This window comes from Pelodiscus sinensis, chromosome 2 (genome assembly GCF_049634645.1).
Source record: "Pelodiscus sinensis isolate JC-2024 chromosome 2, ASM4963464v1, whole genome shotgun sequence".
NCBI lineage: Eukaryota > Metazoa > Chordata > Testudines > Trionychidae > Pelodiscus > Pelodiscus sinensis.
The window spans coordinates 179,886,253-179,905,301 of NC_134712.1; the positions used below are offsets into that span (position 1 = coordinate 179,886,253).

General features: G+C 46.0%; 1 protein-coding gene across 1 annotated transcript in view; it reads left to right on the forward strand.

Moving 5' to 3' along the window:
* The window catches only part of ACAD11 (acyl-CoA dehydrogenase family member 11), a 77,133-nt gene that overhangs the window by 46,827 nt on the left and 11,257 nt on the right, over window positions 1–19,049 (forward strand). Inside the window, exons 14-17 of the mRNA XM_006133149.4 lie at window positions 15,893–15,959; window positions 17,078–17,163; window positions 17,375–17,446; window positions 18,738–18,892. Coding sequence (XP_006133211.2) covers window positions 15,893–15,959; window positions 17,078–17,163; window positions 17,375–17,446; window positions 18,738–18,892 — 380 coding nt within the window. The remainder of the gene's footprint in view (window positions 1–15,892; window positions 15,960–17,077; window positions 17,164–17,374; window positions 17,447–18,737; window positions 18,893–19,049) is intronic.

The window sequence follows — 19,049 nt, forward strand, 5'->3', positions numbered from 1 at the left end:
TAAGTTGTGGAAGAACTCACACCCTAGGCATCAATCCAGAGCGGCCTTACCGCTAGATGAGGCAATTCTAGAGTTGGCTTCAGAGATCTGGAACACGCCGGCTTCAGTTATCCCATCGTGTAAAAGGGCTGAGAAAAGATACTTCATAGCAGCCAAAGGGGCAGAGTTCCTGTTCACTCACCCCCAGCCAAATTCACTGGTGGTGGACGCAGCCTTGCAGAGAGCAAAGAACCCACAGGTCAGAAATTCAGCAGCTGACAAGGATGCAAAAAAGCTAGACACCTTTGGACGGAAGGTGTAGTCTTCATCCACACTGCTCCTGCGTATCGCTAATTATGCGGCTCTCTTGTCCAATCGTAGCTTCGATAACATTGCAAGATTGACAGAAATTGCACAACGAATCTCCGAGGCCAATAGGGTTCTCCTCCGTGAGATAATTCAAGAAGGATATGCGTGTGCCAGAGCAGGTCTGCAAATTGCCAGTGACATGGCTGACACAGAGGTGTGAACAGTTGCTACGGCAGTATCCATGCGAAGGGCCTCATGGCTAACAACGGCCGCAGTACCCAGAGAGTTACAATCCAAGGTGGAGGACCTCCCATTCGATAGGATTAAGCTCTTCGCGGAAAAAACGGATGACGTACTCCATACAGGGAAGGACTCGCGAACAACCTTACGTACTCTCGGAATGTACGTCCCACCTTTCCGCCGCAGGCAATACTTTCTGTTCCAAAAACGTTATGACTATCAATTCCGGAGACAACAAAACCATCCTTATGATAAAGGTCATTCTAGGCAGAAGCCACAGCGCAGACGTCCTCACCCGGCTAGAGTGAACAATGCCAGGGCGCCCAAACAGCAGGTTTGACTGCCATGTTAAGGGCGTGCCGAACACTCCAATTGTTGCCAGAGATGCCAAGCCCATTTTTCATCACAGACTGCAACCCTATTATCATCAATGGGCTGCTGTAACGTCAGACAAATGGGTATTGGACGTGATAAGATCCGGTCTCACCATCCCATTCACACCCCTCCCTCCTACCACCCCACCATCCCCGTCCCTTTTCAGGGACCCTTCTCACGAGGACCTTCTGCAACAAGAGGCTTATCGCCTACTATCTATCGGGGCGATAGAGAAGGTCCCAGAGGGTTTCACAGGAAAAGGGTTCTATTCACGTTATTTCCTAACGCAAAAGAAAACGGGGGGATGGAGACCTATTCTGGATCTGCGCCAGTTGAATTGCTACCTCCGAAAACAGCGATTCAAAATGACGATGCTCACGATGATCATTCCAGCTCTGGACAACGATTGGTTCGCGGCCCTCGACCTACAGGATGCGTATTTTCATATAACAATACATCCTGCACACAGACGATTCCTGCGCTTCGTCATAAAGGACGAGCATTTCCAATATCGTGTCCTCCCATTTGGTCTGGCTTCGGCTCCATGGGCATTCTCAAAGACCCTCGCCGTCGTTGCCACGCACCTCCGGCGACTGCAAGTCATCATATTCCCTTATCTGGATGACTGTTTGATAAAGGGCACGTCGCAGGAAGAAACATCCCTCATGGTCACAACGGTCAGACAAGTTTTCGACTCTCTAGGACTGATTGTGAACGAGTCGAAATCGACCCTCACTCCAACACAGAACATACAGTTCATAGGAGCAGTTCTCGACTCAAAGACTGCAAGAGCCTATTTACCGAAGGACAGGTTCCAGGCAATAAAGGACCTGGTCAGTCTACTAGGCAAGGGCCCAGTAGTCTCAGTACATACCTGTCTGCGTCTCCTGGGCCACATGGCTGTGGCCACGTTTGTCGTTCCCCATGCACGCCTCCACCTCAGAAACCTGCAACACTGGCTGTCAACGGTGTATGTGCCGGGAAGACACGACATTCACAAACAAGTCTCTCCTCCGCTCCACGTTCACGTGTCTCTGCGCTGGTGGACCAAGGCATCAAACATTCTGGTGGGAATGCCTTTCCACATACCAATCCCATCGATACAGCTGACGTCGGATGCCTCCCTCATCAGATGGGGTGCGCACATGGGCGACGAACGCATACAAGGTCGCTGGTCTCCCGCCGAGAGGCGTCTACATATCAACAGACTGGAGTTGCGTGCAATATTCCTGGCATGCAAACACTTCCGCCCTCACCTGAAGGGCAAGACAGTCAGAGTGTTTACGGACAACATGGCAGCGATGTATTACCTAAACAGACAAGGCGGAGCGAGGTCACATTCCCTATGCACAGAAGCGGTATGGTGTTGGAACTGGTGCATAAGGAACAATATCATCATAGCAGCATCCTAAGCCGACTCCCTAAGCAGGCGCTTTCCCGTCGACCACGAGTGGGAGATGAGGCAAGATGTGATTCAGGACGTCTTCAACAGATGGGGCACGCCCCTTGTAGATCTGTTTGCAACGGCCTCCAACAAGAAGTGTCGCCTGTTCTGCTCCAGAGCAGGGATCTGCAAGGGATCACTAGGCGATGCACTACTAACCAGCTGGAAGAAATCACTACTGTACGCGTTTCCTCCAATAGTTCTCATTCCCAGAACACTCAAGAAGATCAGAACGGAGGCAGCAACGGTGATTCTGATAGCACCAGCCTGGCCCAGGCAAGCTTGGTATCCGTTCTTGCACAGGATGTCTCTACGGCCTCCGTGGCCTCTGCCTTTACACCAGAACCTTCTCTTCCAAGAACGGGACTCTCTTCTACATCCCAAGCTGGAGACATTACATCTGACAGCGTGGCTCCTGACTGGCTCGAACAAGATGAGAACCTTTGCTCACAGCAGGTGAAGTCCATTGTAATTCACAGTAGAAAAGATTCAACAAGACGTACTTACCTCGCTAAATGGCGCAGATATTCATCTTGGTGCCTTCAAAACAACGTCCAACCGCTGTCCGCTCCATTACACCAGGCCCTCGATTACATGCTGCACTTGCGGGCTTCAAAACTCTCGTTGGCATCCCTCCGTGTTCACCTATCGGCCATCAGTGCGTTCCATTCCCCAATACAGGGGTTCTCATTGTTTTCACATCCGACCACCAAGCGATTCCTCAAGGGTCTAAATAATATAAGTCCACCTCGGAGACCTCCTCCACCGTCGTAGAATTTGGACTTAGTTCTTGAAACACTTATGTTTCCCCCATTTGAACCACTGGCATCCATAGCACTGCAGATGCTAACTATGAAGACTGCTTTCCTGCTTGCAATTACATCAGCGCACAGAGTCAGTGAGTTAGGAGCGATGATGTCGACTCCCCCATTCACATTGTTCTCAAAAGAATCAGTGACGCTATGGTTGCACCCGGCGTTCAACATCAAGATCTCCTCGTCGTTCCACATCAACGAACCGATTGTACTCCCTTCTTTTTATCCAAAGCCACATGCCTCAAATAAGGAGGCTATGCTTCATACACTGGGTGTCAGACGTGCCCTTGCCTTCTACATAGACAGAACCAGACAATGGCGCCAAACAGATAAGCTTTTGCTATCAACAGCGCAGCGATCCGAAGGACAAGCGCTTTCAACTCAACGCATAGCTAGGCTTATCTCCCTCTGCATAACCCGGTGTCACGCTATTCGTAACAGACCATTGCCCTCCAATCCACGGGCACATTCAACTAGGGCAGTAGCAACCTCTACGGCCTTTTCCAGGGGAGTTCCCCTAGCAGATAGTTGCAGAGCCGCCACTTGGGCTTCAAGTACTTCCTTTATGAAACACTATGCCATAGTGCAACGATGGGTGTCCGACCACGCGGTGGCTTCCGCAGTCCTGTCCTCTACAGGCAATAATTAATTGACCTGGAGCGCTGGTGTCCCGGTTACTGCTATACAGTCACCTAGAGTGGAGCACCCACGGGGCCACTCGAAGAAGAAGAACAAGTTACTCACCCTGTGTAGTAACGCTGGTTCTTCGAGATGTGCCCCGTGGGTGCTCCACAACCCGCCCTTCTCCCCGCTCCGGGTCTCTCCCTTTGACTTATCTTTCAGGGACCAAGCGGTGAGAGGAACTGGCGGGGGGGCCGGTCTGCGCTCGTGATCAAAGACGCGAAAGCCACGCGCTGCAGGGGGCATGCGCAGACCGGCCGAAGTCGGCTCTGAAAGTTTCCGACCAGCGGCGCTGGGACGGACCCGTCACCTAGAGTGGAGCACCCACGGGGCACATCTCGAAGAACCAGCGTTACTACACAGGGTGAGTAACTTGTTCTTACAAGACGGGTAGCACCCCCACTACAGCACACCCATGAGCAGCTCTGCCCACACTAGCTGTTGCCTACAGGAGTATCAGTAACACCATTTTATCAATGGCCTTCAAAGTAGCCAGTAAAGCTATAAATATCCGCCTGGATACACAATCCTTCTTAGCAGAAAAGGAAGCTCACAGTGCAGTGTATGGCATATTTGGATCTGTACGCAGAGCAACAAGAGTCATGGATATTCTTGACACTTAAGTCAGTGGTGGGTAATCTGCTGCCCAAGGGCCACATGCAGCACATGGTGGTTCTATGTGTAGCCCATGAGACATTTTGTTTACTGTTATCCACGCACAGGGTTGCCAGATTCCACTGGTTTTTGTCTGAATAGTTTTTTTCCTACTGGTATTACAACAGTGATGCACACTTCAAACAAGGGCACGGAAAGTGAGGTGCATGTTGATTGCACACAGCATTGTGAGAGCCATGTGCTCTCTCTGCATCCAGTCAAAGCGCTGCTATGATTCAGTCGGCATCCCCCTGCAAATTCTAGAGGTGCAAGTGCAGTTAGGAAAACTACCCTATCCTAGGAGACCGTCTTGGCTACAACAACCTTGTGGTCTACTGAGATAAAGGAGGGTTACTCATGCAGCCCGCTCACTAGTCTAGGTTGCCCCTCACTGGTCTAAATACTCAAGGTTGGTTTGCGCTAACCTTCTCTGTAATCTAAACCTAAAATGAAAGAATAAATACAGGACAATAAGTAACCAAATTGTTAAATATCAAGCTTTGGCTTCTTGAGCAAGGGCCAAACAGCAGCTTCCTTATGAGATGCTGGCACCTATTCTTGCTTAAGGGAAGAATTGATTCTCTTCATCCACAGTGGATTCATTTTATCTCTGTTTATTTAGAGGAAGAACACAGAAAACATAGGTTTGACTATGATCCGCTCACATTTTTATCTCTGTTCTACACAAGGTGCCACCTACTATTTAAAAGCGTGATTGTTAACATGCAGCTAAACAGACCTTATTTTCCAAGCTAGACAGAGTTATAGTCTAAACATTCTGGTCAGCATCTGAAGAAATAAAAATAAGGACAGCTAATTCCAATTTGGCTCTTATACATATTGAAATGTATTTGCAGTCAGCCTTCTAAGTCTGCTGTGCCCCTTTATAGAACACTGGGTTTCCTTCATTTTCACTAGTAATTCCTGCCAAAATGGCAGTTCCACGTTCTTTGAGTTCTGGTTTTGGTTAATAAAATGTAATAAATACCAAACTGGTTTGTAAACAAAATTGAATTATGGACTTGCTTGCTTTAAGCTAGCCCTGGAACAGAGATCTCTTGATGATCCTTACAGTTCTTTTCTAGGGTGGAAAAAATGTTATGGTTGTCAGACCTTCATATTTTTGAGAATGGTGGAGAAAATGGGAAGCAGTTTTTTTTTTCTTTTTTGCACAAGGAATGGAAAATTCTGCTAATGTAAAGGGCAGCAGACACCATCATGACCATCTCATCTGACTTCCTGTGCATTGCATACCACAGACCTCACCCAGCCACTTCTTTGGTAAACACATAATTTCTGGCTCAGTAACTGAAATCCTCAAATAAAACTTTACGACTTCAAGTTACAGAAAATCCACTATTTATACTAATTGAAGGCAGCAAGTGACATGTGCCCTATGCTGCAGAGAAAGATTAAAAAAAAGGCACAAGGTAAGGTCTCTGCCAGTTTGATCAGGGTGAAAGTTTCCTTCCTGGTCCCAAATATGGTGAGCTGTTAGATGCTGAGCAGGGTGACAAGAGTCCTTTGGAAGGCTGTTCCAGAACTTTACTACATTAGAATTTTTTGTCTAATTTCATGTCTAAACTGGTTGTTGGCCAGTTTGTAGCCATTTCTTCCTGTCCCACTACTAGCTCTTAGCTTAAATGACTCTTCTCCCTCCTTAGTATTTATCCCTCTGATGTATTTACAGAGAGCAGTTCTCTCCTCACCCATCGGTTAGGCTAAACAAACCAGCTCCTTGAGTCTTCTCTCACAAGGTTTTCCATTCTCTGATCATCCTGTTAGCCCTTCTCTGTGCTTCTTCCAGTTTGGATTTATCTTTCTTACACATGGGAGATCAGATTTTCACACAGTAGTCTAGATGAGGTCTCACTTGCAGGGGTGGCCCGTCTATATAGACGAACTAGGCGGTTGCCTAGGGTGCCAAGTTAAATGGGGCGCCAAATGGTGGTGCAATATCGTTGAGGGGTTTGGAGGTGGGGGCACCGATTGCACGGTTCACCTAGGGCACCAGTTGCTGACAGCTAGTCTAGGGTTGCCCCTGCTCACTTGTATAATGGTAGTAACACTATCTATCTCTGGAAATACCTTGCCTGATGCATCCTAGGATAACTGCATTACCTTTTCTTTTCTTTTCTTTTCTTTTCTTTTCTTTTCTTTTCTTTTCTTTTCTTTTCTTTTCTTTTCTTTTCTTTTCTTTTCTTTTCTTTTCTTTTCTTTTCTTTTCTTTTCTTTTCTTTTCTTTTCCCAGCCACATCACATTGGTGGCTCATGGATATCCTGGGACTGACTAATATAGCCAGGTCGTTCTCCTCCTCTGTTTCTTCCAAATTATATATTCCTAGCTTAGAGCTAAAATTCTTGTTGTTTGTCCCTAATTCAGGGGTGGGCAAAAGGGCCTCCGCAGGCCAGATTCGACCTGCCAAGTGAGTGGATCTGTCCCACGGAGGCCCTGCTGCTCCACTGCCCCACCAATTAGGGCCTGGGGGTGGGGAACCGTTTGAAGCCTCCTCCCGCCCTGCCAGGAGCACGGGGTGCTTTGAAGCACCGCATGCTGCTTGCAGGCTGGGGGGGGGGAGGGGGAGAGTGGAGGAGACTTCGCACGCTCCCCCACTCCCAGGCCAATCAAGGCCTGGGGGTGGGGGAGCTGCGTGAAGCTTTCCTTCATCCTGCCCTGGCCCTGTAAGGAGCCCGCGTCACTTAAAAGTGCCACATGCTCCTCACAGGGCATAGGAGACTTCCCACACTCCCCTGCCCCCGAGCCCTGATTGTGCTGGGGGTGGGGGAGCATGCCAAGCCTCTTCCAGGGCATGGATGCCTAGTGGGAAGAGGGGGCAAAGAGGCTCCACCACCCCCAGACCAATCATGGTCTGCAGGTGAGGAAGCCCTGCTCCTTCCTGTTTAGGCCCCACCTCTTCCCGTTTAGGCCCCGCCCCTTCTGGGGTGGCCCAGGGCTACTTCAAAAAATTTAGGAGTGACTCCTGGCAAAAATTATTGCCCACCTTTGCCCTAAGTGGATGACCTTGCATTTTGTACAATTACATTTCATCCCATTTCTAGACTCTAGGTTTCAAGGTCATCCAAATCTTGTATGATGTTCCAGCAATCCTCTGTATTGGCAATACCTCCAAACTTTGAGTCCTCCTCAAATTTTATTAGGAGGACACTTCCACTTTTTGTGCCAAGCTCGCTAAATAAGATTGGTATCAAGACTGGTCCATGAGGAACTACATTAGTAACCTTCTTCTAGCCTGTCAGTATGACCCATTGCAGGCTCCCCTTTAACTAGTTCCTTACTCACCTTTCAATTGTCATGTTAATCCCCATCTTCTCCAATTTAACTAATAAGTTCACATTTGGAACTGTATCATATGTCTTATTAAAATCCAGATATATTAGATCTGTTGCACTTCCTTGGTCTAGAAAACTGCAACTAGCTGGTTTGCCAACATCTGTCTTTTGTAAACCATGTTGTTGTATTTTATCTGAAATATCATTTACCTCTAAGTCCTTAACTACAAAATGTATTCCAAGTCCTTGGATGCAGTTGAGGTCAAACTTTATGGACCTGTAGTTTCCTGGATCACTTTGTTTCCCTTTCTGAAAAATACGTAGGACATTAGTAATTCTCCAATCTTAGGCTATGACCGCTGATGTGACCAAGGTCCCAGGGGAGCCATGGTGAGGTTACCAATTAGGGAAAACTGCAAAGCCAGTGGATATTTCAATACTTAGATTTATCAAGCCAGCACAAAACCACTTCTACAATGCTTTATTGGTTGCACAGACGACAATACACAGTTCCCTTTTAGAAACCCAGTCTTGGGCTACCACCCAGACATCCAAGTCACATATGAAAGTTCTGCCAATCCCAAAAGATCGGACACAATATCTCCCAAATGAATGAATATTTTCCAGGTACATGCTGGCAGCCAATCCTTATGAACTAAACTCAATTTACTAAAAAAGGAGAGAGAGAAAGAGAGAGTGTTGCCTACTAGTTGATAGTGCCAATATGAGTGACACTGTCTTTCCTCTCTTGTTCCATTCCCTATTGCTATTGTCTGTCTTGATTTTCGTCCCGCTCAGTATTTGAATTAGGGATGGAGATGACATGAGTGTGATGGTGCAGTTCATATTCTTTATGGAAATATGCTTACGAATATAAATATGCATAACTGGGGAATGCTTCATGCAAAATACTCTGTTTAAGGCAGTGTTTCTTAAGCAAACAATAATTTTTTTATAGGTATGAAAGTTGGGAACTGGGAGGGGGAGTTAGTGCTGTGAGGGACGGCTCCTGCCAGTGCCTCTGCGGGTGCAGAGGCTTAGGCACCCTTTAGGCCGGGTTGGGGCAGGCAGCACGAGGAGATGGGCAGGACAGGGTGGAGCAGAAGGGGGAATGGCAACGGCAGCAGGAGGGGACATGGACACATCAGGGAGGGCAGCAGGGTGGGGCAAGGCCATGCTATAGTGCACACCATGGCCAATATGCAAGGTCAGCACAGCGATGCTGTCGCACATGCAATCGCAGCAGTGCAGAAACTGGCCCCACGCCTGCTGCCACCACTCCTGGTCAGCCTGCAACTTCGTGCTGACCACCTCCTCCATCCTCTCCGTGGCCTGCACGTGACGCTGAATGAGCTGGTCCCACTGTCTGGCCCGCCGGACTGGTGCCTGGGTGGTTGGTGCCACTGCTATAAAGCTGGAGGGTCCCTTGCTCACAGGTGGTCCTGCTGCAGAGAACACAGAAAATGGAGAGGTGGTCAGTCAGCCCTGCCCACAGTGTCCCTGAGCCCCGGGCCCTCCTCCCTGAGCCTCGTGTGACACCACACCACTGTGGCTTGGGCCCAATCGTTCCCCTGTGTGTGTGTTCACAATAAGGACTAGCTCAAAATCCTGGGGAGCGAAGTGATCCTCCATGGATTGTAATCTTTGGGAGACATCACCGTGAATAAAGACCCCCTTTTGTCTGCGTCCTAGCCACTTGGCATGCAGTGTGTGTCTGCCTAGCACTGTGTACGCTCTCTCCCCAAGGTAGAGCACATGGCTTGTACTCTTGTCACTGCCTGTGACCATACACCGTTGGGATGCTGTAGTCATGTTTGCGTGCACATCCCTACATTGCATGGGAGCAGGTGTGGCAGATGAGGTCTGGATTCTCGGACTACTGTCATTGATTTCCTCGGAGACACAGCCAGGGCTACTGGGGAGTGGACTGTCCCTGTAGCAAGACTCAGTGGCCAGAGGCCACTCCCCCCAGCCCTTGGACAAGTAGTCCAGGGAAGTGTGAGGCCACAGTGGGGGGATTCCCGCGGGGGGCAGCAGAGGGGCCAGGAGCAGCCGAGGAGCTTCGTGGGGGCTGCACTCACAGGGCTGGCTCGCTGCACTTTTCTCAGGAGCAGCTGTTGTGTCGCATGGGCAGGCATGGCTGCGCGCTGTCTGTGTGCAGCAACCTGCGGGAGGTGTGGGGTGCGGTCTGAGCCCTTGGGGGCTTGGCTGCTTTCAGCTGGCATCCCCCTTCCCCCACCCAGGCAGGCCATGTATGAGCAGCAGGGTCCTCGGCGTGCCCTGGAGCTGCCTGCCGTGTCCACGTGCCACACAGTCAGGCTGCACGAGGTTGCACGTGCTGCATACCACTGCACGGTGTGCAGCTCGAACTGCCTGACTGACGCTCCCCCACCTCAGGCACCTGCCTCCCCCACCCTTGCAAATGAGAAGCGCAACACTCACTGGAGGATCCGTCGCCAGCCTTGGACGAGGCCCGGGAGATGTCCCGGCTGTTGGGCACTGGCTCTAGCTGGAGGGTGATGGTCCTCTCCCTCATCCTAGGAGTTGGTGGTCAGGTTGCTCTCCTCCTCCAGGTCAGGTGGCCTGACCACTGAGGTGCACAGTCTGCTGTTGGCTGCTAGTGAGGGCTCTTGGACCGCTGACTCCCCCATGATGGTGTGCTCACGGTCATAGTCTGGGCAGGTGTTGGCTCCTGCCCCCTTGCCCTCGGTGGCCCTCATGTAGGCCAGGCACAGCTCCTTTACCTTGGCCCGGACTTGTTCAAGGGTCTGGGCCAGATGTTCCTTGGCCAGCACCTGGGCCATGTGGCTGAAGATGTTGGCATTTCGATGATGGGAATGGGGGTCATTGAGGGGCTTCCTCCTGCCCCCACACGTCCAGGAGGGCCTCGACCTCTGCTGTCTTTCTTGCAGGAGGCATAAGGGATTTGTCGAAAAAGGCTTTCTTTCTCGACAGATCCCTCTCTAGACTGCTGCTTTTTGCCAAAAATGCTGAGTCGGCAAAACGCGGTGGCCATTTTTATGCAAATTAGGCACAAGATATTTAAATCCCTACCTCATTTTCAATGTCAATCTGCCTTATCTGCATCCCTCTGCCAACAGAGGGATGCAGTCTAGACATACCCCAAGAGACAGTATGCGTGGTATCGCTGTAACTGAATCCATCACAATGAGCATCTCCCAACTGTGTCCACCCTGAATTCCTATTTGAAAGCTGTTTTAATCAGTTGTTCAAACTTCTGTCACAGCAGTTTGTTTCAAGGAGGAGTTCATCCTATGAGAACAGCTCTCTATTCATGAATTCCACCCCATGGCCAAACATCCCAGAGCTCTTTTTATAGTACCACTGCCTGAGCCATCTTTCGATCATCAAAATATTCAGGTAGAATTGCACTGAAAATCACCTGAGCCTCCATTTCTTTGCGAGTCTTCTCCAGACAGGCATGGTCTCCCTTGATGTAGTTCAGTGAGAGGCCAGCTATGTCATTTGTTCTGAAATGAAAGACAATCATTGGGTTCTTTCCTGCTCCCATTAGGATCCTTTTCAGCCCCAAGTTCACATCCCATATTTTAACTCCTGGCAAACAGCACACCCATTTGTTTGCTCGATCAGCTCTGGTGATGGGCCTGAACTGCTCCTCTTAGTAGGGAGTTCCGAACATGGAAGATTCACCTCTTCCCAATGTTGGTGCAGTTATCCAGCCTTCCTTGTAAGAGGATGGTGAAGCACTGGAATGGGTTACCTAGGGAGATGGTGGAATCTCCATCTCTAGGGCTTTTTAAGTCCTACCTTGACAATGCCCTGTCTGGGATGATTTAGTTGGGGTTGGCCCTGCTTTGGGCAGGGGGTTGGACTCGATGGCTTCCTGAGGTCTCTTCCAACCCTATAACTCTATCATTCCTCCTTTTGTTCTTTGTGGCTGGAAGTTCTCATCTTTTATTCTCACTTGCAATCTTGTGAGAGTCATCTTTTATCCTCCTGAGGCTCCGAATGCTGGCTGTCTACACTAACTCTTCTTCTCTTCTCCTAAACTAACCCTGCTTCTTTTCTTTGCCCTCCCACCTTACGTGACTGCCTGCCATGCCCGTTTTATTTTGCAAGTCAGCATACCTGTTCATCAGCTCATTATCTGTACAAATCCCCATAAAAGCTCAACCATAGTTTCTACTTGCGTCTCCCAACCGGGGGTCTTCTCCATCAGATCAATTGGGCAGCACTTCATACAAAGCACTTCTCAGTTACCTGCTGCAGAATAATGTACATCCCACAGCTTGCAGTCATCTTCATTGTCTCTTCCATTCCTTGGGTCCCTAACACTGTTGACTCTCTAGCTGTTATAGCCTTCCCACCTCATGTCCTGTCAAGCAGAACAAAAACACACAAGCACACATATGCACACACACATCCTTTCCTTACAGTCTCCCTCCCAGACTCTCCTGTTTCAGCACTATTTGCTGGCTCCTCTCCTGTTGTGTCTGAGGTTGATATATTTCCTTTGCTCTGAGCCATTTGTTTGTCCTATTGATTTATAAGATCTGACCAGATGTCTTGTCTCAGTGCTAAACTATGCACTAATTTAAAAATGAAAAGCTTTTCTAGTTGTTGGACTATGATTATTTAGTAATGAAAACTTTTCTCCAGGTATGGGTTGTTGTTGTGAGGGTTTTTTTTGTTTGGTTGGTGGTGGTTGTTGTTGTTTGGTGATCAGGATAAGTTTAAAATTGTTTTCAGTTGTTTAAATTCCAGTAGGTCACATTTGCCCACGACAAAAAGTTTTTATGGCAAAAGCTACATTACACAAGAGTTGGGGGGGGGACGACACCATTACTCATGGATTGCAAAATACAAATATTAGTTAAACATTGTTGACTGGAAAGGGTGATAAATTTTTCATGGGTATCTCTCTAGCACTGACAGTCTGATACTGTGACTGTTTTCATCTGTACCTTTTACTTCACACGTGCTAAATTAAAATAGTTTTGGAAAAATACTAGCATGATATACAATGTTTTTATCCATATCTGTTACTAGTTATATTTGGGGTTTATGACCAGTTCCCAAGATATACAGACTCTGAATCATTAGGTACATAGGGCACATTAGTTGTTCCTCCACAAAGACATCACCTAGAAAGCTCCCCCGTAGATGTGCTGGAGAAAATCCCATTCCTCTTCCCAGTGCATTGTCAGCTGTGTTTCACTTAAGGAACATGTGGGTGTATAATCTAGATTAATTCAGAATTATGTGAATTGTTCCAGACTTTTGAAAAAGGGCCATTTTTCTCCAGAGATTTTTTCCAGCAAGGTATTATTTCACTTTGCCAGCTGGACAACTCCATCTTACTGTAACCATATTTTTGTGGATCATAACTGAGAGTGCCAAATTCAGGTCAGACTACTGAAAAACAGCAAATCTGTCCCCAAATACTGGTGTACCCGTAAGCTATACCAAACCAGCTACAAAAATAACTTCTGTCTCATTGGCTAACAAGAAGTCATAAAAGCAGTTCCTGAGGCATTCCAGTTTTAATCCCATCAAAAACACCAGTTTCAGAGATGAATGGTTTCATTATAACCAGTCTCATCAAACGGTAGATTCTCCTGATCTGAAAGAATCAGCCATATACCCAGGTCAATGTATAATGCGGGTCTTACCCAAAAATCATGCTTATGCCAATCCTTTAGCATTTAATTTACAAGTTTATTTGTAAAAGGAAAGAAGAAAAGATGAAAGTTGAATTTAGTTATTGAAATCAAATACATCCAGACACGAGGAAAGTTCTGTGGTCTTATTCATAGAGTAGTTGAGCTTTGTAGTTGCAGATGGATCTTTCAGCATCAGTCCAGTGTTAAGTCAGTGACCATGATAGGGGAACCAGGATATCCTGGGATCTCGTCTTTTCTAGCTTGCAGCTTTCCCCATAAGCATCCAAGCTGATGAGATGAAAAAGGATCCTATCCAAAGGGCCTTTATACTTAATTTCTAGCAGCATTGTAGCCTGGGAGACCAATAGACTTTTGATGTAATCTTCTGTCTCCCAAACATTGTGACAATTAGCAAAAAGTAATTTTGTCCACTAAAACAGTTCATTTACCACAGCCTTCAAAAAGACACATAGAGGATAATACTATATTAATCAAATGTTAATATTTCTTTTTGATCAAGGTTATAGTAATAGATAGGAATTGTTTGTTTACACCCCCAGACCTGAGCAAACACCTACCATTCTATTGCTCTAATTATGCAGGTTTGCATTTCAAAGTTCTACTCTCTATCGCAGTTATTTACAAAACTTTCCCATTCAGCCTGTGAGCTCGTTAACCCTTTATGGCCGTATGCCACATCTTCATCAGATGGCTAATGTTTCAATCCAATAATGTCACATTTGTTTCACAAAAAGACATGTTCCATTAATTCCGCTTCTAAAAACATGCTACCATTGTGTCAGGAAGGAGGGAAGCAATCGGCCAGCACTCTTGCCAAGCAAAAACAGCCTTTAGCAGAAGAGAGTGAATGTGTCTCCATCCTTATTCTCTCTGGATATGTCTAGACAGCGGCGCTATTTCAGGAAGTATCCCAAAATAGCAACTCCACGTCTTTAAATGCACCTGTTATTTCAAAATAAATGACGGGCGCACTATTCCAGTGTCCCTTAACTCTAATTCCCTGAGGGTTAAGGGATTTGTCGGAATAGCTCTTTATTTCGAGGTAAGGGTACTATGTAGGCGCACCCCTCTTAGGATGAGGAATTATGGATGGCTCTTGTTTCAAGGTGGCTGTGCGCTCGTGGTGATAGCCCTCTTCCAAACCAGGTTGGCTGTGCTTCCCAGGCAGTCGTTCTCGTTGATGCTTCTGGGGCAGCTTGACTGTGCTCACTGCTGCTCTGTTTTCAGCTGCTGCTCCATACGGCAGAGATGCCCCAAGCACTGCTGGGCCAGCATTTCCACTTGTTTTAAAAATTTCAGTTGTTCGAAGGAGAATTCTTTAAATGTCAGTTGATATTAACTGGGCACCGTTGTGCTGAATTAGTGCACAGTGGCTTGGTGTGCGGAAAAGATGTTCCATTGTTGCGCAGTACCACCCTGAAGTGTGACTTCGGAAGTGTCAGTGTGGGGTGACCCTGTTTGTGTGATCTCCACGTCACATTACATAAACACAATGGATTTGCAAACTACCTGCTTGGCAAACCCAGCTTGGGATCTGACAGTCAAACGGGACTTCTGGATCATCCACTCCACCCCCACCCACCCTGCCTAGTAATAAAGATCCTGCAGGTCAAATCCTGTCCTCAGTGATACAAGCTAAATAAGCCTGACATCTTCATTGCGTGTTGCCATGGCAACTTAACAATTCTATGGTTGGTTGTGCAGAGTCACATAGACTCCAGCTCACTCTCCCATGGCTATAGTGTTCCTGTGGGACGTGAAAAGGACCAAAGCTGTGGGATGGTAAATTAAGCACGGAGATAAGTCTCTGAATAGCTCACAGTGAGGGGAGCAGATCTGTTGAGAAGTCATTTTTAGTCAATATTGTAATCTAGATCCAGATAATCCATCCTTGGACAATCTTTTGGGTTATTCATTACCTTTATGATTTTATATCACACAAACATAGGTCAGATAACACTGTGGCTGGCTCAAAACACTATTGATTGATTTTCAGATAAAAATTCCCATTTAATTTATTTTTGTCTTGAAACCAGAACAAAGCACTTAGAAGGGAGGAGGGAAAGAATGCTTTAAACTAGCTGTGCTTGAAGGGCAGCATCTGGCTTTAGTGAGAGCTTGTCTTTGTTATTTGCTCAGCTGCCAGGGTGATGGAATTAATTTAGACTCCCTCTTCAAGCACCTTGTTTGATCTTTTACCTAGGAAAATAATACTGAAATTGAATCCAAGGCATTTTCTGTTTGAATTTCTTTTTTCATGTTAATTAGGTGGTTGCACTCCCCTTTTTTACTGAATAGCCCAGAAACTGCAGAGATAATACATGACTCACCTTTCCTATGGTTACTCTAAAGAAACACTGTAAGCAGTTGTTCTGGGAAACAATAAATTACTTCTGTGGAAAGATTTTTATGTGAAAAGCTGTTTCTTTTGTTTTTAGGGGCTGGGAATACAAACTGCAAAATCGCAATTGTGATGGCCAAAAATAAAAATCTTTCTGCATCTAGGTAAGAATGAAATGGTTACTGAGACATTTGTTCAGGATCCAGACAGTAAGACCCAAAGAAAACACCTATTTATTGAACCAGCCTTGTGCTCACAACACCTTTTACATAGGACTATTTTAATTGCATTGGTCAGTTAGAGTTGAGTGTGACTTAGAAATGGAACTTTAAACTATACGCATACTCAGAAATCTAACCGAACAAATTTCAGAGTTTCTCAGATACTATGTGGGTTGGATCAAGGCCAATATATGGCCCTAATGTCTCTAGTTTTCCCTTCAGCATTTTGAAAAATGTATCCTTTAAAATCAAGCTAATGAATACTCACTTTTTAAAAGCCTGCCACCAGACTAGGTTTACATTTTTCATTCATTAAGTATGTTGTTAAAGCATAACTAGGGGCAGGAATGGGTCTATGAATTTTAATAAAGGTAAAGCTCTAAATAGTTTGCTGGCTCAGAAAAAGTAAGTACAAGATTCAAATCAAAGACCTGAATCCTGCTCCTACTTAAGTTAATGACAAAACTCCCATTAACTTAAATGGGCACGATTGAGATGCCAGCATATATGGAAAAGTTGAATTGAATCAGAGGTTTTAACAGTGCATTCATACCACAAGTTCAGAAAGCAGGGGCCATAGTATTTCTTCAGTCTTCTGAACCTAACCATTCACAACATAATCTATTGACTATTGCATTTCCATGTACATCCAGCAGAGAGAAAAATATGAAGACACCTGTTTTGATGCTTATTATAAAACTTTAGGCTCACAATCAGGGTACACACCTTTTAGTTGGCACCCCATCTGAGGATTGGAACCCAACGTCCAGCTGCCCGGTGTCTCTGAGTGCAGTATTTTACCTTCATATTCTTCCCCATCCTTAAACACAACCCTCTGGGTGGATGCAGGAGTTATGAAGCATGTACACGTGTGCGCACACACTCTCTCTTCCTTTCCTGCCCCCCCTTTGTTCAGTTCAACACATTGATGCTCTTTTGTATTTAATTGTATGCAGTACAGGAGAATACATACCAGCCAAAACTTTTTAAAAGTCATATTTCAAAAAAATCTAAAATAGCTATCGACATTTCTCTTCTTCTGTTACTTTTGTCTTGATCAGGTACAGACAGCACAGTATGATCATAGTTCCAATGGAAACTCCAGGGTTGAAGCTTGTAAGACCTCTTTCAGTGTTTGGCTATCTGGGTAAGGAGGAATTAGTAATGATCAGCCACATTTGTATTAGCCTACTAATGATCTCAGGAATCATAATTATACTATAAACATTAATTAGTAAAGGCACTTTTAAAGTACATATCTAATAGGAACATTCATATTGTGCATGTGTAATTTGTGAATGAAGATTGCTATAACCAGTTTTATACATGTATATTTTGTTTGTTTTCTGTATGATTAGATCAGCCCCACGGTGGACATTTTGAAATGCATTTTAATGAAGTGCGAGTACCTGCCTCCAATTTAATACTAGGTGAGCTTCACTGTAAACTGTTCTTTGGAGTCATTGCGGTGACACATACAGTAAAGTAATTGTGTTATTGTTTTTTAATCTGTTGAAAGCTGTGATGAGTAATTGGCATGGAATTCCTTACTATGTAAGGAATATGCCATTAAGCTTTTTTCCCCCCTTAATTGGTTTAGATGTCAAGACAGTTTTTCCAGGAACAGCCTCTTGAAGAGAGAAGTTCATTCTTGATAGCACTGTAAACAGGGGTTGAATTAGGTTAGTTCATTGTGCCTTAGCTTGTACTTTTCTGCTTCTAAATACCTCCTGGTTTGCAGTATCTGAGTTGTCTCTTCTTCCTCGCAGAAAAGTATCCACTAATTGTGCTTAATCTGTTTCCAACAGATTGACTTTTTCCTCAGCCAGGAAGAGGGCTTGGAATGTTATCCTGTGTCCCTTCCCCAATAGTGTTAACACTTCAGGATACTCTTCGTTTTTGTGTTTTAAGTAGCTAGGGTTGCTACACAAGCAGTGCCAAAATTCCTCCTACACTATGGCAGGCCAACAGCAAAGGCTATGGAGTTCTTTTCCAAGAACAAACAAACCTCTTAGAGGCTTCCCTTCCTTCCTAATTCCTTCTGAATACAGCACAGGCCTCTCAACAGACAGGCCTGTCTCAGAGTCTTTCGAAAGAGAATTCTGTTGTAGCTTATGGCCATACCACCCCGTACAAGCCTGATCTCATCAGAATTCTACATAGACAACAATAGATGTTACTTGCCACTTCTTGTAGGAAGAACTTTTTGACCGCTCTGACTCCCTCCGAATCTCATCTGGGAGGAGACAGAGTTTATATAGCTTCTTCGCCTACCATGGAAATGCTTTGATGAAGCGGAGTCATTGAAACACTCTTGGAACTCATCCTTCAATTGAACATTCATCAGTTATGCTCTGGAAAGCACAAATTACACCCGTAAATCCCAGAAAGTTGGTAAAAATGTAAGGGATAATCAGGTAATTCCAACACAACTAGAAACCAGAATCAGGTCCCCTTAGGCACAAATAATCTTGACAGGCCATGAAGAAAGAGAGTGAATTGATGAGTTTTGCTTCATGTGAATACATAGGGGTATTAAATAATGAAAACGGCTACAGTGCTGGCAAAATAATCTTTCTAAAGAAGCTTCTCTCTAGGTTAGCATCAGAAATACCTGTACCATGGCCGCTGATTTTCCTCACAGCAGAGGGAAGTGGTTATTTGAAGCACTGAAATGGTTTCCATGTAGCCACTGTTTTTCCCACCTGTCTTCTCACATAGGTGAAGGAAGGGGTTTTGAGATCGCTCAAGGTCGGCTTGGACCAGGCCGTATTCACCACTGCATGAGATCAATCGGTGCAGCTGAATCTGCTCTGCAGATAATGTGTGAGCGTGCAGCTCAGAGGGTGACCTTTGGGAAGAAACTATATCAGCATGTAAGCCCACTATCTCTTTGCCTAGTCTCCTGTACTCCTATGCATACCCTTTTGCTTAGCTCCGTGGAAGTGTGGGATTCTAACATCGCTCTAGAAAAGGTTGAGATGTCAGACAGCATTACACATAACTGCCATTTCCCATTTGCTCTGGAGATGC